This window comes from Hyla sarda, chromosome 4, assembly GCF_029499605.1.
Source record: "Hyla sarda isolate aHylSar1 chromosome 4, aHylSar1.hap1, whole genome shotgun sequence".
Classification (NCBI taxonomy): Eukaryota; Metazoa; Chordata; class Amphibia; order Anura; family Hylidae; genus Hyla; species Hyla sarda.
In genome coordinates, this window is record NC_079192.1 from 211,934,167 (window position 1) to 211,958,858 (window position 24,692).

General features: G+C 39.2%; 1 protein-coding gene across 1 annotated transcript in view; it reads left to right on the forward strand.

Moving 5' to 3' along the window:
- The window catches only part of HGF (hepatocyte growth factor), a 196,585-nt gene extending 182,809 nt beyond the window's left edge, over positions 1-13,776 (forward strand). Inside the window, exons 15-18 of the mRNA XM_056573419.1 lie at positions 2,106-2,249; positions 5,641-5,747; positions 6,891-7,036; positions 10,849-13,776. Of these exons, the coding sequence (XP_056429394.1) occupies positions 2,106-2,249; positions 5,641-5,747; positions 6,891-7,036; positions 10,849-11,019 (568 nt within the window). The 3' untranslated portion in view covers positions 11,020-13,776. The remainder of the gene's footprint in view (positions 1-2,105; positions 2,250-5,640; positions 5,748-6,890; positions 7,037-10,848) is intronic.
- Positions 13,777-24,692: the final 10,916 nt, after the last annotated feature.

Sequence of the window (24,692 nt, forward strand, 5' to 3'; positions counted from 1 at the left end):
TAGTCTTAATTTATTAATTCTCTGTCATCTTGGTTCAACAGAGTATGGGGGATAGATGGTTAGCAGGCAGTACAACTGAAAAGAATATCCCACTGTACGACAAACAGTGCGTTGTACAATATTCATTTCTAGTATGTTTTCATCTTTTGGTTCCTATGTTGGTCCATCTGTCTACACTGAACGAAATGAGTGATCCTGTTCAGTGTGACCACAGTTTAAGAATGGTAAATTACATTTCCCAAAGGTACAAGGTTCCACTGAGCAGCTACAAAGTGTGCTTTAGACTACCTGTGTTTGACTTGTGTAGTAAGATGGAGAAACCTCGTATGTGCCAACTCATGTGCGCACAAGGAAAGAGAGAGACGTAATATAAACATAAGGGTACGTTCACACGCCCGGATTTTCAGCATATTTTACGCTGCAGATCCGCTGGTGAAGGCCCGCTCTATGCTGGCTTTACATGTGCCTGCTGGTAGCGGCAATACGCCGCTACCAGTAGGCACACTGCATTGTGCGAGTTGCAGTATACTCGCACATGGCGGGAGCTCTCTGCCTAGCTCAGAGCAGGGAGAGCGGCCGCGATGTGCGAGTACACCGCGCACATCACTGCAGTGTGTCTGCTCGTAGCGGCGTATTGCCAGCAGGCACATGGAAAGCCAGCATAGAGCGGGGCCTTCACCAGCGGAGACGCAGCTAAATACGCTGCGAAAATCTGCGTGTGTGAACATACTCTAAAGGGAGATTTATGAAAATCTGTGTAGAGGAAGAGTGGTGCAGTTGTCCATAACAACCAACCAAATTGTTTCTTATCTGTTTCAGAGGCCAAATGTAACTAGTTCTTAATAGCCATTAGCAAACCCTGACATAGGGTACTTTCATTACTATTAGTTCTGTTTATGTATTTGAAAAACTGATAATTTTACCAATATTGACCATTACTTTTTACAATGGTGTTATTAGAAAAGCAGCACAAATGTGCCAACAGTTTATTAAACCTGAAAATGTAGGTAAAATTACGTTCACATGGTTACATTTGCATTAGGAAAATCCACTGATGTTTCTGAAGTAAATCTGTGGCAGAAATCTATGGATTTCATCTGTTTTAAATATGTAGGAGGATAAAAAAAAAGTAAAAAAAAATATATATATATATTGGATGTATGTTTTTCTGAACAAGAAGTGACAAGAAATCATTTATCTGCCAAATTTAAAGTGTGTTAGGGTGCATTCACACCACGTTTCAGCCAGCGGGAAATTTCAAAACTGGCCACGGCCTTATCCCATCAGACCAGCACTGCATCTCATCCATTTAAATGCGCCAAATTAAGTCAGATAGTGACTCCGGTCAGCTTATCCGGTTTTGAGGCCAGACTCAAAACCGCGGTATGCCGCCGTCTGCTGTCTGGGGGAAATGTGGTTTGAATGCAACCTTAGTAACTTAAAGAGTGTATATGCATTATTGCTTTTTTTATCTTAATTTTTTCCTAAATGCAAAATTAAGCAAATTTTTAAGTAGTCATCTTTAAAAATATACTACTATTTTGCATCTTCAAAGTTTGTGGAAGTCTTTTTACCTCCTGTGAAAAAGCTGAGGGGCTCCCTATTCTCCTCTCCCTTCTATTAGAGATGATAGCAGTAGAGAGGGGAGGAGGTTGTACAAAATAGCTCAGAGTAGGGAGAGTTAGGATAACAAACATGAACGGGAGCTAACACAGGCTGTAGATAGGGAGGAAAGCACACAATAGGTAGGGGAGAATCACATGAGGTGTGAAAAAAATAGCTGCCAACGTACACTTCTGAACTCACAGACCTCACATTCAGCACGTATTAGTGAGAAGATACAACCATATGAGAAAAATCTGAACTTAGATGCAGGCCAACAACTGAATATCTGTGGGTCAGAAAATGAATTAAGATTTCAGTCTTCAACAGTGTGATTTATAACTCTAAATCACTAACATATGTAAAACCATTTTTTCCCATGTCAAAGGTGTCCATAGGCTTAAAGTGTACATTGTGTATACACAGAATAGAAATTATGTGTGGAATGTATTTCGTAGCCACAAATTGCGTTACTTAATAGGTATTTTTTTTTATTATTATAGAGATGTTGACCTAAAAGACTATGAAGCATGGCTAGGAATCCACAATATCTACAGCAAAACACAGAAGCATAAACAAGTTTTCAATATTTCTCAGTTGGTGCATGGGCCAAAAGGATCACATCTTGTTCTTTTAAAACTTTCCAAGTAAGTTCATTGGAGTTTCTGGATAAGCCAACTAATATGGTCACACTACAATTGTTACTCTCAGCTCTTTAGGTTCACAAAGTTGTCACTGAACCTGTACCTTCCTTCTCCATATGATTCTTACTATGGCATAGATAAAGTTTCTTAGGTTTATTAATATACAGAGAAACTTATGATAACAATGTTTTTTTTTTTACGTTCCAATGGGGAGATACAGGAATAGAATGTGATTATATTATGGCTAAGTGTAGCGAACACATGTTTTTCATAAAATTGAGTTCCTCAGAAGGGATCACAGCAGGCTGTAGGTACTTAAATCAGTAGTGACTCACTCAGTACCTTCACAACATTGATGCATATTCTACTACATATAACCTACTTCAGCTGTAAAGGATGTGATTTACCCATTGGAAATGTATTACTCAGGCACATGGAATGCTAAGCATCGACACAATGAAGGGATCTTTCTGAAGACAAAGGTGCTGTGAAGAAAAATATGCTCTTTCTCCGTATATACACATGGTTATTTGCATGTGTTGTGTCACATCAAAGACAGCATTTTACAAAGACAGGGAGTTAAATAGATAAGTGCATTCAACTGCGTAAGGTATTTTTTGACAGCCTATTGTGATGTTGTGAAGTGTTGCCTGTGGGTTTTTCTAAGGCTGGGTTCACGCATAATATTTTGCTCAGTATTTAGTCCTATCAGCAGCCAGGACATACCGCTAATGCCGGACAATGAGAACTCACCAATGCCTGTCATTAACCCTTTAGACACCGCAATCAAAGTTTATTGTGGCATCGTATTAAACCCACTGGAGCTGATTGGAACCACCATCAAAATTGTGAGGTCTCGATCAGTTGAGAGGATGGATGGGAATCACTTATTTTGCTATGTTATGTCCGATTGGCACTCCAAATGTGCGGGAAGCCTCAGTAGCCTTTAAAAGTGGCTCAAAGCTCAGTGTTTTCAAATGAAAGACTAAACACAGCTTTGTACCTGCAGCTTTAAATTCTGCCCGCATGGGGAAATGGCATAAATGTAAAAAAAAATTTCCAAAGTCTAAAATTGCTCATTTTTGGTCACTTTATATATGAGAAAAAAATTATAAAAAGCGATCATAAAGTCCCATCAAAACAAAATTGGTACCAATAAATACTACAGAGCATGGCACAAAAATGAACCCTCATATATGAAAAATAAAAAGAGTTAAAGGGTTCAGAAGAGAAGCATACAATTTTTCTTACAAAAAGTTGTATTTTTTTAAAGTAGTAAAATAAACCAAAACCTATACAAATTGGATATTGTTGTAATTATAGTGACCTACAGAATAAACGTAACATGCTATTTTAACTGTTAAGCACACTGCGTAGAAACATAAACCCACAAAGGCTGCTAAATTGTGGAGCTTTTTTTTCAACTTCTCCCCACATATGGCCATATGGGTGAAACATTAAAAGACTTATGGCTATTTAAAGGCAAGGAGAAAACACAAAAGTGAAAAATCCTTTAAGGGTTAAAGTTATTACAATATACCATATATTCCGGCGTATAAGACCACTTTTTAACCACAAATTTTCTTCTGAAAAGTCGGGGGTCGTCTTATACACCGGGTATAGGTCCGGCATAGGCTGTCCGGGCATGCTGGTAGTTGTAGTTTCACAACAGCTTGAGGCACCCTGGTTTTTAGTATACATGAATTAGTTTTTACATGCTCTGGCCGGCCCCCGCCTGCAGCCACACACAGGAGCCGGCCCAGGCAGATAATCATAAGTATTCCTATGCCAGACATCCCTGTGTCCCGAAAAATCTTTTCGGGACATAAGGATGTCCGCGGGTTACTAACCATTCCCCGGCCACCGCTCGTCCTCCCCCGGTCCTCCTGTGGTCTTCCTCCGGTCCTTCTGCGCTTCTCCACCTCTCTATGGTTGTACGCACGGGACGTCAGTGACGTCCCGTGTGTACAACCATAGAGGCGCAGGAGGACTGCAGGAGGACGAGCGCCGGCCTGGGCCTGGTGAGTGACCGGCGGCGCGTCATCTACAGTGTTCCGATCACAGCTCTTCCGGTCCCGGGACTGCTGCTATGGTCCATAGGCCATAGCACTAGATTGTTACCACGGGCCAGAGGAGTGGTGACAGGAACACTGTGGGGGGCAGTACACAGACATACAGCCTCCAGCCATACACTCTATATGGCCTGAAGTTGTATGTCTGTGGGGGGAGCTGCCTACTATTGTGGAGGAGGGAGCTGCCTACAATTGTGGGGGAGGGAGCTGCCTACTATTGTAGAGGAACTGCCTACTATTGTGGGGGAGGGAGCTGCCTACTATTGTGGGGGAGGGGAGCTGCCTACTATTGTGGGGGAACTGCCTACTATTTTGGGGGAGGGGAGCTGTCTACGATTGTAGGGGGAGCTGCCTACTATTGTGGGGAAGGGGAGCTGCCTACTATTGTGGGGGGAGCTGCCTACTATTGTGGGGGGGGGGGAGCTGCCTACTATTGTGGGGGGGAGCTGCCTACTATTGTGGGGGGGAGCTGCCTACTATTGTGGGGGGGAGCTGCCTACTATTGTGGGGGGAGCTGCCTACTATTGTGGGGGGAGCTGCCGACTTTTGTGGGGGGGAGCTGCCTACTATTGTTGGGGGAGCTGCCGACTATTGTGGGGGAGAGCTGCCGACCTAATGTGGGAGAGCTGCCTACTATTGTGGGGGAACTGCCGACCTAATGTGGGGGAGCTGCTGACCTAATGTGTGGGAGCTGCTGACCTAATGTGTGGGAGCTGCTGACCTAATGTGGGGGAGCTGCCTACGATAGTGGTGGAACATGCTGCCTAACTTATGGGGGGGAACTATACTGCCTACTTAATATGGGGGGAACTACAAGGTACTGTACATCGCTGTAGGAGGGGTAGTCTCATACGACAAGTATATCCCAAGCTCTATATTTTCAGTGTGAAAGTTGGGGGTCGTCTTATACGCCGGCATATACGGTACAAAGCCAGGGATGGATTTAAAAGACAAGTCTCAGCCATTCATTCAGCCTATGTTCATGCAGTGTATTTTTTTACTTATCTGTAAAATTATGAATTCTTAACATCCATTGCTGCAAAACTAATGCACTATTTGTAAGTCTAAGGCATATTGGTTGTCTGTGCACACAGTTGCAAAAAGATGCAAAAGTCTTATATTTTTGTTTTATTTGCTTTCATTCCATATGAATTCTACATTGTTAGTTTAGCTTTTTTTAGGTAGATGCACAAACATCATTTGTATGGTTTTGGTTTAGTGCTTATATAGTTGATAGATCTAATTATATGTTCCAGGTTATTATTTTATTATTATTATTATTATTATTATTATTATTATTATTATTATTATTATTTTAACAGATCAGCAGAACTTAATGAGTATGTGACACTTATCAAATTGCCATATTATGGATGTACAATTCCAGAGAAAACAGTATGTGCTGTGTATGGATGGGGGCACACAGGAAGTAAGATATTTTACACATTTATTATACTGGTTGTTGTTATTATTAGTATGTGTTGCTGCTAACAACTGCATTATTTTACCTTTGCTTAAGGGTAGAGTCACACATGCCGTATTTTGCTGCTGCGTATTTTCCTACCTATTGAAGTCAGTGGGGAGCAAAATATGCAGCTGATTTTGCTACCCATTGACTTCAATGGGTAGGAAAATGTGCAGCAGCAAATACACAGCAAAATACAGTATGTGTGAACTTTCCCCTAAAGAGTATTCCCATTTCTTATAGTTGTTCCCATTCACTGAATAGAGGATAACAAACTAATAGGTGGAGATGGGGACACCACTTTGGGTTGCATTCACATGCACATGTGTGTTTCCCTAAATATTGGGTGCTAATAGAGCATACTTAAACCACCAGGTCCATGTTAGTCATACTGTAGCATAACTGTATAATAGATTAAAGTCTGTGCACTAATTGTAGAGTAATAGATGCTTGGAACATGCTTCCAGTAGATGTGGTTGTTAAATTTACAGTAAGTATATTCAAACCTGCCACGGATACATTGATATCTATCTTAATATAAAAATAGTGAGCACATTAATATAAGAGAAAGCTAAAGGGACCAGGTGATCTTTTTCTGCCAACAATCTTCTATGTTTCTAATTGTGACTGTAGAATATTATAAAATACTTTTTAAAATGTATTTATAATTGAAATATACATTTAATTTGTTTATTTAATAATACTTTTCTCTTAACATAGAAAACTAAAAAAGAAGCACCATAGTTTGGTCATATATTTTCCAGTAGAGTTCATCCAGTTGTGATTCTGACCAAATAGCCTTAGGCCAGGTTAACACTGTCTAACTGTCTAATTGCGGGGAAAAAGCAGTTTAAAAAGAAACGTTTTTCCTCTTTAAACAGGACCAAAAAAGCATGCCTAAAATGTTATATATGTCTTATTAAAATTTGATAAAGTCCTTATATAGTACTTATCCTTCTAGCTCCCAGGCTCCTTTTCAGCTCTACTGACTCTCAGCTTCATGGCGCATAGACCTAAACAGGAGCTCAGGAGAAAATTAGAAACATTTTAGTAATTATTGCATATACAATTAACCAAATACTAAGTATTATTTTTCTTTTTTTGAAGCAAACAATTATGATGGGCAGCTTCATTATGGGAAAATGGTTATTGTAGGAAATGAAAAATGCAACGAATACCACAAAGGGAGGATTACAGTCAATGAGTCTGAAATTTGTGCTATTAATGAAACCGCCACCATTGCACCCTGTGAGGTAAGACAATAAGCACCTGTTTTGTTTAGTTTTATTGTTTTCATTATATAATGATACACTGCTCAAAAAATAAAGGGAACACTTAAACAACACAATGTAACTCCAAGTCAATCCCACTTCTGTGAAATCCCACTGTACACTCAGAAAGCAACACTGATTGACAATAAATTTCACATGCTGTTGTGCAAATGGAACAGACAACAGATAGAAATGATAGACAATTAGCAAGACACCCCCAATAAAGGAGTGGTTATGCAGGTGGTGACCACAGACTACTTCTCAGTTCCTATGCTTCCTGGCTAATGTTTTGGTCTCTTTTGAATGCTGGCGGTGTTTTCACCGAGGAAGAGCGCTTGCGCTCGAAACATGTCTGACTGACTGTCGTTTTTATGGTGTTATGTATCTTTAATAAAGCTCCTTGCAACAAAGTGCTGGACCCTCTGTACCTTCTTTCTTCAATATTGGATGCCTTGTCGGGCTCCGGTCTGAGCACTGTATATCAGGGAAGGTGAGCTGGATCACTCCCTTGTTTGGTGTTTTCACTCTATTGGTAGCATGAGACGGAGACTACAACCCACACAAGTGGTTCAGGTAGTGCAGCTCATCCAGGATGGCACATCAATGCGAGCTGTGGCAAGGTTTGCTATGTCTGTCAGCTTAGTCTTCAGAGCATGGAGGCACTACCAGGAGACAGGCCAGTACATCAGGAGATGTGGAGGAGGCCGTAGGAAGGCAACAACCCAGCAGCAGGACCGCTACCTCCACCTTTGTGCAAGGAGGAGCAGGAGGAGCACTGACAGAGCCCTGCAAAATTATTTCCAGCAGGCCACAAATTTGCATGTGTCCACTCAAATGCTCAGAAACAGACTCCATGAGGGTGGTATGAGGGCCCAACGTCCACAGATGGGGGTTGTGCTTAAAGCCCAACACTGTGCAGGACGTTTGGCACCAAGATTGCCAAATTCGCCACTGGTGCCTTGTGCTCTTCACAGATTAAAGCAGGTTCGCACTGAGCACATGTGACAAACGTGACTGGAGACTCTGTGGAGAACGTTCTGCTGCCTGCAACATCCACCAGCATGACCGGTTTGGCAGTGGTTCAGTAATGGTGTGGGGTGGCATTTCTTTGGGGGGCTGCACAGCCCTCCATGTGCTTGCCAGAGGTAGCCTGACTGCCATTAGGTACAGAGATGAGATCCTCAAACCCCTAGTGAGACCATATGCTGGTGCGGTTGGCCCTGGATTCCTCCTAATGCAAGACAATGCTAGACCTCATGTGGCTGGAGTGTTTAAGCAGTTTCTGCAAGAGGAAGGCATTAATGCTATGGACTGGCCCACCCTTTCCCCAGACGTGAATCCGATTGAGCACATCTGGGACATCATGTCTCGCTCCATCCACCAACACCATGTTGCACCACAGACTGACCAGGAGTCGGCAGATGCTTTAGTCCAGGGCTGGGAGGACATCCCTGAGGAGACCATCTGCCACCTCATCAGGAGCATGCCCAGGTGTTTTAGGGAGGTCATATGGGCACGTGGAGGCCATACACACTACTGAGCCTCATTTGACTTGTTTTAAGGACATTACATCAAAGTTGGATCAGCCTGTAGTGTGGTTTTCCATTATGATTTTGAGTGAGACTCCATATCCAGACCTTTGTGGGTTGATACATTTGATTTCCATTGATCATTTTTATGTGATTTTGTTGTCAACACATTCAACTATGTAAAGACAAAAGTATTTCATACGATTAGTTCATTCATTCAGATCTAGGATGTGTTATCTTAGTGTTCCCATAATTTTTTTGAGCAGTGTATTACAACCATTAATTTCTTTATCAACATTGTAATTCTACACTACAAAAAAAAAATGCTGAAAAAGTTTACCCTTCCCTGAGATGTTCCAGAAAGTGACTTGTCAATAGAAAAAACAAACATGTAACTGAACTGACTAATAGGACATACAAGGACTTCCGTGGTGACAATCAATGATCAACTCTTTCATCATTATTTCTTCTACACTTTAACCCTATACCTAGGCAGAGTTGTCATCCTGAGAAGGACAACCCCAAACAGGAACTCACATGCCCTATGGCAAGTCTAGGTGGGTTCCAGCTCATTGGGCCATCTGGGACACCTAGAGTTAGCTCATCACAAGAGATGTATATCAATAAATCACTATTGCAATGATCACCAATTTGCTTAAAACAAAATAACAAAAGGTGAAATGATCCTCAGTAAGAATAGCGGCAAAGAGGGCTGTCTGTGCATCAGACACATCAATGCAGATTGCTACACAATATAGGTACAACCCACAGTACAACAAGTACAACACAGAGTCTCAGAAAGTTCTCAACACATTTCCCCATAATTATTAAATGGTTTGATAGGAAACCATAACATGAAGCCCCACCCTAATAACAATAAACAGTAGGGTGATGGCAAAGCAACACTGTATAAGATTTACACAGTGAACTGGGTAAAGGTAGAACTAATCTACGTATCAAATAGGGCAAGCACCAGTAAACACAAACTACAAGTCCATATGTCTGTCTTTGAGTATGGCTAATAGTAATTGTATTAATCTACAAATGAAAGATAACAAGTCAGTTGCACTGTAAATTATACTTTGTAAAACCAAAACCCCACCTAATTAATTTATGGTAAAATAAAATGCATTAATACAAAGTACAATTGGTTCTGCAAAAAACGAGTCTTCATAATATAGTTCAGTTGATGGAAAAATAAAAGAGTTATGGCTTTTAGAAACCAAAACATTTTTGGTCAAAAAAGGGTTACATAAAAGATGGGATTGTATGGTACACATCCTCTTTTAGATTAACAAAACTGAATACATTTCTGAATAAAACTCTATAGGAAAAGAGCTGGCTACTACCTTGTTTGCAAGTCGCTAAAGGGACCTATGCCATCAGGGACTGGTGCAATGATAATAAGGAGGTGCTGTTCCTTGTATTATGAAGTTAATGGGATATATATATATATATATATATATATATATATATATATATATGTCCAATCCAAACTGAAATAACATATATAGAATGTAAGAGTTAGTAGGAAAAGGTGGTCTTGGAGGCGCTGCTAAGGGGTGTTCACAGTAAGACTGACTCAGGCTCAGGCCGGCACAGGACAATAAATATTTTATTAGGCAATATGGACAACGCGTTTCGGCACTTACAAATTGCCTTCCTCAGGTCCAATTTGGCAGTACACTTCTAGTAGTTAGTGCTGTAAGAGTGTGCTGGTGGGGATCCTGTGTAGTAGCGGTGCCAGCTACTACAGATTGTAGAAAGCAGAACTCACCACGGCGTTGAGGATAAAATCTTTGATACTTTATTAGTAAATCCACAAAAAAAATCATTATCATCAGTGGACGGCAGAACAGAGATGGAACAGACAGGGTAGTGGCAGCTACTTGGTGCGAGATCATGCCTGATGATGTGCGCGACCTCATGCGAAGTATCTGCCGCTGTCCTCCTCTGTTCTGTCATCTACTGATGATGATCAATTTTTAAATATTTACTAATAAGGTACTGAAGATGTTATCCTCAATGTCCTGGTGAATGGCACTTTCTTTATATGTTATAACTTCATAAATGACTGCAGACATTTATTTCAACCAGTGGGGGTAAATATTTATCTTGAAAATGATTAATGATCTCTTATTTCATAATGCTTTATATTAATATTAGGACTGTAAATATAAGAATGAAAACAAGATATAAAATGAATGTATTAGTACAAAGCCTGTTATATATTTTTGCATCTCTGATGTTTTTTTATATCTACAGCGTGATTATGGTGGCCCTCTTATCTGTGCCGAAAACAGGACAGATTTGGTTCAAGGTGTCATCATCCCGGGAAGAGGTTGTGCTGTCCAAAACAGACCGGTCATCTTTGTTAGAGTGGCTTATTATGCAAAATGGATACATAAGATTATCCTTACCTACAAATCTGCATAGACAATTATCGAATACCAACATTAACAATGATTTCCAAAGCTTTACTTGATAATCAAGTTGTGCTTCTTGTTTATACTTAATTTATTGTCATGTTCTCTTATTGCTAAGATGTTTGGTTTATGTAGTGACAAAATTCCTGAGTATACTTGAACAATCTTTATATGGACAATAGGATGAAATGTTGTTGACTTTTATGCTGCTCTGATTTATAGTTTTATTTATGGCCAAATGTGTAACACTAGGTGTCCTCTCTTTATTTATTTTTGAACCAAACACAGACACATAAATCGTAGAATGCCACCAAGCGAACCTCCACGGGCTCCCCCCCCCCCCAGCTTGTCACAATCCTGAGATCCTAATATCTACAGTACTTAAAGTACTTAAAGTCCTAGAACATTTGTCAAAGCAAAGTAATCTGCACTAACCATATCAATTTGTATTTATTTTATAATGAAAATTAAATAAGAAAGAGAAAAATCTCAATATAATATAAATACATTAAAATGGCAATAAGTATGGTAATTCTGAAGACTCTTTACCTCTCATCCTTCCTACATCTAAGTAGTAGGAAAATATTTCTGCATTTATTTTCTGTTAATTCATTACCCAAAATGGTGTGGGAAGTTATAATACTTATTTCAGTCTAGAAGAAAACCAACAGAAAAAATAATATAGTAATTTCTTAAGTGACTGGTCTTTGTGAATGAACACAGAAATAGACAAATGTAGTGAAAAAATCTCTGTATCAAAAAGATGAAAATACAACCCAATTACATTTTAATAATGAGAAGTTATGAATATACATAGCAGAAATGCTGCAGGTTTTCTGTCTGGGTTTTCCTCCAGAAAAGAGGATGAATTTTCAGCAAATGAAAAAAGCAAATCAGCAAATGAAAAAAAGTGATAGGATCATACTATGAGGCATTGTTTATTTTTTTATTTTATATATAGCTATTTTCCTAGGGGTTTTCAACTACTAGTCTTCATGTTGTTTGCAGGAGCTTGTATGGTGGGGCACATAGTCCATGTTGCTTTGCAGCTAATGTGTAGTCCTGTGAAGTGTCATGCAGTATTTAAGGAACTATATTCCCTTGCTGTGCTATAAAGTTATCAAAGAGGGTTTCCAAGGGCATACAGTTTTGTCTTTTTTTTTATTTTTATTTTTTATATATGACTAGAGGTTGTGTAAAAAAAAAAAATCATACTCACCTAACCTTATTCCTCAAAACTGCGGTTCTGAAGCCTCCCATTCCCACACATTACCATTGCATCTTCCTTGTTCCTGTGACTAGTCATCTCTGTAGGAACTGCCCTTTCAGTCCCGCTGTGGTCACTTGTTACAGTGTCTGTGATAGATGGGATGGGCGACAAAGAAATGGCAGCTATAGGGGATTGGAGTAGGTGAGTATGAATGACTTATTATTTATTTTTACACCCCCCCAAGCCATATGTAAAAAACAAAATATCCTTGAAATATGTCTTTGAAAATATTTTGGTTAAAAGGGAGAGATATTATAATCTATTTTAATTCATCTCCATTACTATAAACATGCATTTCAGTACAAAACTATTAGAGATAAATGGTAGGTTATATGTGCCAAACAAAAAAACACATTTTCACAAAAATGTTGTTTCAAGATGATATCGCTTAAATCCTTAAATCATCTATGAAAACCACAGTAAGAATTATGCCAATTTGGCTTGCCACAAGATTAAAGGGTCTCTATGATCTCATCTGCTAGCTGTCAGTAAGGCAGTGCACAGCTTAAGTGTCTGTGCTCAGTAGTTTCTAGGACACTTTATTTTCTCCTAGTTTTCTGTTCTTTACAGTCCAGGTGCTAGGTAGCTTTCATCTCAGGATTACCCTTATTAAACAACTAGTCAATGACATGTAGAGTAACTCCTGCTTAGTTCTAGTGAATTTCTTAAATTCTTCATGATGCTTTTTCTTGCTTATTGTTTTTTTTTTGTTTTATTTATATTACATGTTGTTGGGACTGATCAATTGGACCTCTTCCATTTCAGGACACATTGTAGTTATGGAAACAGCTACGTGAATGTACTTGCTTAGTTGCCTTTTCAATATAGCTGACAGCACATCTACTGACACAGAGCTTCTTGTTCTTGGTAGAGGCCACAATGGATCCCTAATAATACTTTTATATAAGGATCTGTTCACACTTTATAATGGAGACAATGATGGTGGTGCAGGATCCAGCAAACTAAGGACACCAATATCTCCTGAAAGACCCTATTGACTTAGGTTCCATTGTGGTGTCTATCATTTTGACAGGAAAAGTGCTGCCTGCTTTTGCTATTCTTTAAATGAAATCTGATGGAACTACTGACAAGGGCTCCAAGGTATGGTGAACACAGCCATATTTAGACATGCCAGTGAAATATTATTATAGCAAGGTGTCAAGTAATAAAAGTGTAGGAAAGTATGAAATGGCTTCAGGAGCTGAACTCACTCCATATTTGGCAGGTGCTGGTTGCCATCTGCTGCTGACACCCATCATCAGTGATTGGCATCAGAGATCACTCTGATGCCAGTCCTGTAAATCAATAGTGGCAGGAAGAGTTAAGAAATAATGTGACAGGTGTGAGATAAACTATTGCAGCCTGCCATAGTCAAGCAGTAATAATAGCTTGTTGAAGAGACAGTACACAATACACGCTAGTGCTATAGTGTACTGTATAAGTGTTTGAAAGCTCCCTTCTACTAAATTGTAACAAATTAGTATATAAAAAAAAGGTTTTGAAACTTATTAAAGGGGTACTCCCGTGGAAAACTTTTTTTTTTTTTTTTAAATCAACTGGTGCCAGAAAGTTAAACAGGTTTGTAAATCATTTCTATTTAAAAATCTTAATCCTTCCAGTACTTTCTAGGGTCTGTATACTAAAGAGAAATCCAAAAAAGAAATGCATTTCCTCTTATGTCATGACCACAGTGCTCTCTGCTTTCCTTTGCTGTCCATTTTAGGAACTGTCCAGAGCTGGAGAAAATCCCCATAGCAAACATATGCTGCTCTGGACAGTTCCTAAAATGGACAGCAGAGGTCAGCAGAGAGCACTGTGGTCATGACATCAGAGGAAATGCATTTTTTTTCTCTTTAGTATACAGCCCCTAAAAAGTACTGTAAGGATTATTATGTTTTAATAGAAGTGATTTACAAATCTGTTTAACTTTCTGGCACCAGTTGATTTAAAAAAAAAAAAAAAAAAGTTTTCCACGGTAGTACCCCTTTAAGAATTACATCTTATAATATTCCCTTTACCCCCCTTTCCCCCTTTGTACAACAAAAGAATGCGGTACCTCCGCAATCAGAAATTTCCTAATAAAATATAAAGTTGTTTGTCTGTAAAAAAAAATTAACATTTTTTCATTAAATGCCTCACAAATCCAATCAAAAAAAATAATAAAAACAAAAAATAATAAAAAATGTTATAGGAGACAGAATGTTGCCATTATTATTATTATTATTATTTTTTTAAGCAGTAAGTTAGTGAGACAAAACCAAAGCTATGTAAGTTTGGTATCAGTGTAATCATACTGACATGCAGTATAAAGTTATCATGTCATTTTTACCTTCTGGTGAGCTCAGAAAAATTGATAGCCCCAGGTGTTTGTATTTTTATTTTTTATTTTTAAGTTGTCTATACAGAGGTTTTAAAGTTCTCAAAAAGCCAGACCTCAAAATACATATGTAAGTTATGGAAACCCTGAAACAATAATTCCTTTGTAACTTAGGATACAGTTGTATGGAGACCTGCTGCGAGATATACTGTATATAAAGGTTCTCAAAGAAAATCTATAAACTATACTATGTATTACTTTCATTACTGCCTTAATGGGGTACACTAGATATCTTATCCCCTTTCCAAAGGAAGAGGATGAGATGTCTGATCGCAGGGGTCCCGCTATCTCCCTGCTTCACCCGCCATTCGTTTAGAGCTTTGGGTGCAGCACCAAAGACTTGTGATGTCTTGGCCACACCCTGCTCGTGATTTCACAGCCATGCCCCCGCAATGCAAGTCTATGGGAGGGGGCATGACAGCTACCACGCCCCCTCACATAAACTTGCATTGAGGGGGCGTGGTTGTGACATCACGAGCAGGGCGTGGCTGTGATGTCATGAGCCTTTGCCCCGCATCGCCAGTCATCCGGCATGGAGCAGAATTTGCTCCATGCACCAGATGTCTGTGGTGCTGTAGCCTTTGGATAGGGGATAAGATGCCTAGGGGCGGAGTACCCCTTTAAGTTTTCACAAGAAAATATTTATGAAGCAAAACCTGAAACTATTGTGATTTAAAATAAGCAAACCATAATACCCAAGAGCCTACTACTAAGACCATTGAAACCTAATATACATGTGCTTAAACTGGCAACAATTCTTAAATATCATATAGCATACACAGTAGAACAAATATATGTCACCACCTACTTACAGTACAACATATGCAGCATATTTTCAGTCTATTTTATATTAAAACTAAATTTTGTTCATTTATTACTTCTTGGCAGTATTATGTATATAACCAAAATACTGAATTACTGAATATTTAATATGACTTCTCCTGCTATGCAAGAGAGTGTCATCTGTTGGTAGATACCATTCTGAGTGTAGTGTTTATATTATGTGTAAAAATGTACATAAGGAAACAAATAAAAAAATCTTAGCTCTATAAAAAAAAAAAGAAAACAAACTGTGCAACAATAATATATTGTGAGGTGATTAAAGCCAATAACACAAATAGTTACAATTTCACCTTTTGGGCAACACTGCACACTCTACGTAATGTTGTGTTGGCATCATCTAAAGCTTTTCAATATATGATACAAACAACCCTATGCTGGTTACAGGAAAACACAGCAAGTAACATCAGTCACACATAATAAACATTGATATAACCTAAAATAGCTGTCTATATTATATTTTGAATGTGCCTCTACATAACTACATAAATATCTCCTCAACTAGGATGCTTGTTGGACCATACTTTGTTACAGATCACCTTATATGACATATATTGCATACTGGTACAGTGGGTCTAAGGAACTGATGAATAAGACAGCAAATACTCTATGTATCATTATATTCCTGTGGATGTTATATGTTCGTACCAATGGTACCAATATTTTACAGTGTTAACATTTTGATAATTATTTTGTTAACAAATCTGATTAGAACGTTAAATAAACTGAAGTTCTCTTTTATTCATTGATATTTCTGTTAGATTTTTTTTTATCTTGTAAATGGTGTAAAAATGTACAATCTCCTAATATTTGTAATATTGATAATATTTGTATTTTTGTAATCTTTATCTTTTCCATCTTAATAAAATATTTTTTAATATAAAAATGTATTTTAGCTACATTTATTTTAAAAGGTTGTGGATTGGTTATTTTGGGGCTTCACAGTGATTTTGGCCATAAAGTTAGTTCACATTTAAGGTGTCAAGTGTACACTTTGGATGCAACAGGGGTTGTGCAACCAAAAATCACAGTGTCTCACTACAGTGATCATGCTGTGCTGGGGCTAAGGTAAATGAGTGAGCTTCTGTTGTGATCCATGAGTGAGTGCAACCGCAACCTGACATTCAAAAGAAATCCACATACACTTCAATAAAGTTTATTTAGGAAAATGATTTCACATTAAAAACATTACTGCTTTAAATAAAGCAATGGTTAAAAATATCCAATATTGCTTCAGATGCAGCAATGGTTACCTTGGGTGTGTTAACTTGACACAACAATGTGTTTTATTGGGATATTCTGATGAGCAAAATGAACCTGTAGAACCTAGGTTTGGTTCAAACATTGCTAAAAGTTTGGACCAATGGAAACTCTAACCTCAGGTGGATTGTTTTGGTTAACCCGGCTAAAATGGCATTAAATAACAGAATGTAGAAGGATAATGTAGGATCACATGCGGCCAGGGCAGCACATAATGTCCTATAAACAGATCTCCCAGCCAATTAGAAGGCAGTATAGGGGGATGTCAAAGCTATTATGAAATCTTATGCATATAGCTTCAACAGCCATTTTAGAAATACCAGGTGTTAGAGGAAGATCTCTGCGAGGGACAACTATAAGTGAACAACACAGATAGGAGTAGGACCACTCTAACCCAATAATTGCAGTTAAAACAGCACTGCAGAGAGCATTCAGTATGTGTTCTGTCAGTGCAAAGTCTGTTTCAAAGCAAGCTAAGTGTCTCAGTTTTTGTAATACACTAATTGTTGTAAAGAAAAAACTATGAGTAGAGGTTTGTGTCACTTTTGTATGCAGTCTATTTATTCATGAATTCAAGTGTGCCATATTTTTTTAAGTAGAGTAAGGCTGGGTTCACATATGTCAAGAGTCCGGAGGGAAACTGATGCTAGAACTGATCCCATTCATTTGAATGGCACAGTTCACAATCATCCAGCATCTCAATTTTGACACCAGATGTTTGGACACGGCAAAGGGCATCGGACAGGTGAATGCAGTTTGCTGCGTTCCCCTGTCCGATAACCAAAAACAATGGACACCGGATGCCATACAACTGATGACAACTTGTCATCAGTTTTGGCATCAGTTGCATCAAGATCTAGGTTCACCTATGCCGTATCCTGTAAACCCAGCCTAATAGTTGTGAAAAAAAAAGAGTGCGTGTAGGGTTTTGTGAAATTTTTACATACTTTCTAGGAAACCAATCCCGATGCTACTCTTAAAAAGTGATTTTTTTTTTGGCACCTCGTAAAAAGATATTGGTTCTTACCCTTTCTAGGCTCAAAACCTGCTGCTTCTCACTAAAAGGGATACTTTTTGAACTGCTTGGAAAAATAAATAGCTTCTTCCATTACCGTCATGAGTGTATAAATACTGGCAAGCATCTGCCACCAAAAATTTCTGGATCTTTTTTTTAACTTATGAAGAATCAAAGGTCCATCTGACTTAAAGACCCAAAACAATCCAGTGTCCAAATTAGTTTTTAATGTTTTTAATGCAAGCCGATTGCGGGAAGCCTATATACTGTAGATAATTGTGGAGGATATATTTTATAAAATCATAATTTTCCCACAATACATTACAAATAAAAGCAAGAGGAATATGAGTGTTCTATGATTTTAGTGCCAGTCAAATTCTTTTTTTTTTCTTTGACCTTAAATCTGTATCAAAACATGGCTTCAAGTTTTGTGAATCTAAAACATACATTGCAGTGGGAATTTCGATATAATATTGTATACATAATTATAGTTTTGAATTTTTCTATTTTATGGGATCCCCTCCTTCAGATAATAGAAAGACCCTAAGTTAGACACATTTCCCTTCAAGAAAAACGAGTATATAGTAATAGGGTTCAGGAAAAGGGGTTGTCTATTAATGATCACCAATGACATAGTACTCTGCTAAAGTAGGAATGATATTTGTTGTGCATTATTTACAAAAAATATGTCTAGTTTTGAATGGTATAGTACAGCATTGTGAAATGTATTGGCTATAAAAAGCATTATAAATAAATACTTTTTTGTTCAACTTTGTCCTCCCATTCCCCATGTTGCTCTGTTTGTGTGGAGACAGTCCTGGTAACACTGGCACACCTCTTTTGTCCTGTTTCCTTTTAGTTGTTCAGAAGGTTTGAATTAGCATATGTACTTTATTATGTGTTTATGCATGCTTCTCTAAGGAACTTAACTGGAGCCTAAGATGCTAAATATCATACAATTAGAATTTGTTACTGAGTTATGAATTTACAGGCAATGATTTAAATGTGGTGTGATGGTATTCATACATATTTATGCTCATTTTCTGTACTTAACATTATACCCCAATGATTGTGAAGCCTAAATAATTCAGAACACCCTTCAAGTAGAGATGAGCAATCTTTTGAAAAATTTGATTTGGACGATTCGCAGAATTTTGGCGAATCTATATTAATCCCTTAACGACCAAGCGTAAACTTGAGCTTGTGGCCAGCTCCCATTATGTGAAGCACTCTTAGGAGCTGAGCGTGCTTTATACCCGGCAGGTCCCTGTTGCTATCAGCAGCCAGGACCCACGGCTAATACGGGACATCGCCAATCGGGCTGACGTCCAGTATTAACCCTTTAGACGCCGCAATCAAAGTTAACCACGGCATCTAAAACGGGAGTAAATTGTTGCCGGTTAGCTCAGTGGGCTGTTCGGGACTGCCGCAGTGAAATTGCGGTGTCCCAAACAGCTGAGAGGACAGCAGGAGGCTTCTTACCTTGTCTCCCACTGTCCGATTGACACTCTGCTGCTCTGTGCCTGAGATCCAGGCTGGAGCAGCAGAGCACTGATAACACTGATCAATGCAATGCTATGGCTTTGCATAGATCAGTGTCTGCAATCAAAGTATTGCAAGTTATAGTACCCCATGGGGGCTATAACATTGCAAAACAAGTGTAAAAAAATTGTTTATAAATGTGATTTAATCCCTTCCCTATTAAAAGTTTGAATCACCCCCATTAAAAAAAATATAAATAAAAAAAATAAACATATGTGGCATTGCCGCGTGCGTAAATGTCCGAACTATGAAAATATAAAATTAATTAAACCAAACGATCAATGGCGCACACGTAAAAAAATTCCAACAATGCGTATTTTTGGTTACATTGTATACCCTAAAAAAATGTATAAAAGTTGAAAAAAAAGTCCCATCAAAACAAAAATGGTACCTATAAAAACTTCTGATCATGGCGCAAAAAAATTAGCTCCCATATATCCCCATATAAGGAAAAATGTAAAAGTTATAGGGGTCAGAAGATGACAAGTTTACATATACTAATTTTGGTGCATGTAGTTATAATTTTTTAAAGTAGTAAAATAAAATAAAACCTATATAAATTAGGAATCCTTGTAACCTTATGGACCTACAGAATATAGATATGGTGTCAGTTTTACAGAAAAATGTACTACATTTTTCAATTTTGCCCCACAAATATTTTTTTTCTGGTTTCGCCGTAAATTTTGTGGTAAAATTATTGATGTCATTATAAAGTAGAATTGATGGTGTGAAAAATAAGCCCTCATACGGGTCTGTAGGTGCAAAATGTAAGGTTTTATGATTTTTAGAAGGTGATGAGGAAAAAACGAAAATGCTAAAACTGAAAAACCCTACATCCTTAAGGGGTTAAAAATGTCTGGCCTACAGGGAGCTTCAATAGGGGTGTAGAATACATTGCTGTGTTCTAACATGCATATGGAGTGTGCTGGGGTAGTGAAAGAATACTGTGATTCAGTATGACATGAGGATTACAGGCATCACTTTTAGAATCACTGCCACAGAGCGGCATAATGACAGAGCCTGAGGTGGCATCAGTATGAGGCGACCATGTAGTGGCTAAATGACACAGCGTGGAGGTGTTGGCAGCATGAGGAGACCATATAGTGTCTGAATGGCACAGCCTGAAGTTGGCAGCAGCATGATTAGACAGCAGGGCTTCACAATCCCTAAGAATAAAAGATGAATTTTGAAATTTAAATTGAAGATTTAGGATAGCTAGTGCTACCATAAAAAATGTTTAGGCCCAGACCACAGCATCAGTAAACCATATATTGGCTGAATAACGCAGCCTGGAGTTGGCTGAAGCAAGAGGAGACCATATAGTGTCTGAATGGCACAGCCTGGAGTTGGCAGCAGCATGAGTAGACACCAGGGCTTCACAATCCCTAAGAATAAAGGATGAATTTTGAAATTTAAATTGAAGATTTAGGTTAGCTAGTGCTACCATAACAACATTTTATTACCAGGCCCATCAGCATCAGAAAACCATATATTGCCTGAATGACACAGCCTGGAGTTGGCTGAAGCATGAGGAGACCATATAATGTCTGAATGGCATAGCCAGGAGTTGGCAGCAGCATGAGTAGACACCAGGGCTTCACAATCCCTAAGATTAAAAGATGAATTCTGAAATTTAACCCTTAAGGGCCCGGGGTTTTTAGTTAGAGACCTAGCATTATATACAGAAGAATTTAAAATTTAAAAGATTTCCTTGTCCACAGCCATTTGGACAGCCAAATATCTACCACCACTTGGTTAACAAATAAGACTACAGGCTCATACCCGTGTGGGCATTGTAGTTTCTGCCAATATGTACCCAAGTCACGAGAAATTGTCAATCCAGTGGACCAAAAGAGGTATGACATTAGACAATTTATTAATTGTGGGACCAAGAACATCATATATATTGTTAACTGTACTTGCCCGAAACTCTATGGCCCAGATTTATCAAACTGTGTGAGAGAAAAAGTGGAGTGATTTTCCCACAAGAACCAATCACAGTTCAACTTTCACTTTACTAGAGCTCATTAGCTGAGCTGTGATTGGTTGCTGTGGTAAAATCTCTCCACTTTTTCTCTCTCACAGTTTGATAAATCTGGGCCTATGTCGGTAAAATGACACAGGAGTTTTGTAGGAGAATGTCACAACATCTTAGTACAATTCGTACAGGTTCAGATACCCCCTTATCAAGGCACATACAGGGGGTACACAGTGGCAGATTACAGGATTTAAAATTCTATGGGTTATGCCAGAAGTTGGACCCTAGAAAGGGGAACATTGACACTTACTTGCTAAGAGAAGAGGCAAAATGGATTTTCCAACTAAAAAGCCAGGCCCCTAACAGGATAAACGAAGGATTTTACTTTGCAGCTTTTTTATGAAGGTTCAGTATTGTATAAATGATCACTATACCCTATTTTTCTTTGAAGTAATAGAATTTTTTGCCAGTCCTAGCACCAATATATAGCACTTAGGGTGAATTCCATATCCCAGCATGTATGACCTATTGACCATATACCAAAATCCTTAGTTAGTGATATACATCTGAAAAAGGAGGTCACGTTTGCTTCTTTTTCCCCAATTATCTATGAATCGGTTAGGTTTTATAACCAACTAAATGATTAGATATAAAATAGTAAGGGAAACTTTATGGATAGCAACCATATAGTTTCAGAGACTATGGAGTTAGGTAAATTACAAATAGTATTCACAAATTAAGTAATAATAAAAAATAATAATAAATACAAGTATTGAATAGATGTATAAGAGTAACTGGCCAGTGTTATTTTGTAAATCAGACAACATGGAATCATATAGAATATAAGATGTAACATTCACAGTCATCAAGTCCAATCAAATTCTTCCAAAATAATAATTCTTTCAGCCCTCATATGAAAACCTTTATATTTAATATAATCAGATATTACAGTCAAACTCTAAATTAATCATCTAGTCTGTATTCACCTAAAGTCTATTAACATACACAATGGGATGCATTACCATTGAAAAATAGACTAAGTGATGTGTCATGCGCAGGAGCTTAGTGAGTCCATGCTGACATGCGCATTAGAAGAATGATCAGAGACGGGTGGCCAAAGTTTTTTTGTATGCCCAAACATTCAACACGTGCGCACTAGAGACAGGAGTCCGGGCGCGCAAGTGAAAGATCTTGCGGCACAACTTTTCACCGTCACGGCAATGTCGGGATAGAAGCCGGTCGTGATTGGCAATAGATAGCGTCGGAGTGACGTAAGAGGAGTCTGACTGGCAGGTAGGAATTAATCACCTGTGAACATTAGTGGTTAAGGCATGTGAATGGTTGATAGCTTACTGATATGCAAGAAGGTATACAATTGGTGGACTTAGACCTGGCAGTTGCTGATGAGGTCATCACCCAGGGATATAAATATAGGTGCAGCATGGGACTGGCAGCCATGTGCCAGTTATCAGCCTCTTGACAACACCATTTTTATGGCAAAACATGTTGAGGGTTGCAAAGTGTTGAACTTTTAACCAGCACACTGTGACAGCACTATTATAAGGTGTCTGCAGCACCATTACATTGATCATAGCGAGATAAAGGATATATCCCGACGGGAATATTTGTTTAATAAAGTGCTGTCAGAGATTGTTTGAATTCACTATTATTAGGGTCTTATTTGAAGAAATAAAAGTTAAACTTTATATAGGGGGGTGCACAAATTAGGGGTGTTAGTTCTCCAGGCTTCGGCCCCGGAGTTATTGTATTTGGTTATTGATGACCCCTTACCCTCTTTTGGGTGTTTGTTTGGTTATCGACTATGGCCCCTGCCGCACTAAACACCCGCTCTGATGGCCCAATACCGGCCAGGCAGGACAGCTTTTCCAAGGCAAACTCTGCTAGTTGCAGCCACAAATCAAGTTTTGCTGCCCAGAAGTCCAGCGGATCTTCAAGGTGTGTTGGCATGGGCAAGTCAAGGTATGCCATCACCTGCTGGTTCAGGTCTTGGTCTTGGCAGTGGAAGGTGAGTGCAGGGCCTCCCGATTCAGACCTACAAGAGGATGATTGATGGTGCCGATAGACATCGGCCAACTGACTACATAGGATGCCTCTGTAGTAGGTCATTTTGTCCTCCCTCTCAGTGGTTGTAAAAAAGGCCCTTATTTTGTGGCGGTAGCGAGGGTCCAATAAGGTGGAGATCCAGAAGTCATCCTGCTGCCAAATGGTAAAAATTCGTCTGTCACTACCCAAGCACGTGAGCATGCATCATCTCCACTGCATACTGCCACGGTGTGTCTGGGTCCACTGTCTCACCTTCCTTATAACCCTCTGGCTCCTCTGGCTGCTCTTGCATCTCCTCTCCTGTCAGATTACTAGAAAAAACGCTAATTTGGCGAAACCTAAACCATGCTCCACTGTGCCTCTCCACCTCCTCCTCCTCCAGTTCTGCCCCCACAGGGCTCATGTGGCCATGAGATGTAGGCACCACGTCTCCAGTGCCCTGACCAGCCATCGTTTCCAACACATGTTGTAAGAAATGAAGCAGTGGAATTACGTCGTTCATCCCATAATCCGGACGATTTACTAATAATGTGGCTTCCTCAAAGGGCCTGAGCAAAAGGCAGGTGTCACGTATGAGCTGTCACTGGTTCACATTGAAGTTACACAGGGGAGTACCCCTATCCGCTTGGATCATCAAGAAATTGGTGATGGGTTTTCTCTGTTCGTAGAGTCGGTCCAACATATGGAGGGTAGAATTCAAACATGTGGCAACATCACAAATCAAACAATGTTGGGGGATACCGTTCTGATACTGCAGCTCAAGTAGGGTGTGCTTTGAGGTGTATGAGTGGCTGAAGTGCACGCAAAGTTTCCTCCCCATTGTTAGGATGTCTTTCAAATGGGGGGAACACTTCAGGAACTGCTTCACAACCAGATTGAACACGTGTGCCATGCAGGGCACATGGCTCAGCCTTCCCAGTCGCAGAGCAAGCAAGATGTTCTTCCCGTTGTCAGTCACCATGGTTTCCATTTCCAGTTTTCATGGAGTAAGCCATGCTACGATTTATTTACGAATGACTTTTAGCAGTTCCTCCCCGTGTGACTCTTTTCGCCAAGGAAAATGTGAAGAACAGCATAACACCGCTGAGCCCTGCACACATGGTATGCTGAAGGTCCACTGAGACTTGTCTGGGCAGTGGAGGCTGAGGACATAGTGGAGGATGAATAGGCAGAGTTGCACACTGTCACAGGACCAACGGGCTGAGTGCATGGATGAGGAAGCGGCGTGACCTGTCCAAGTTGGTGTTGTGGCTGTGCAGGAACCACATTCACCCAGTGAGCCGTAAAGCCGTAAAGACATGTATTGTCCCTGACCATAGTTACAGCTCCAGATGTCG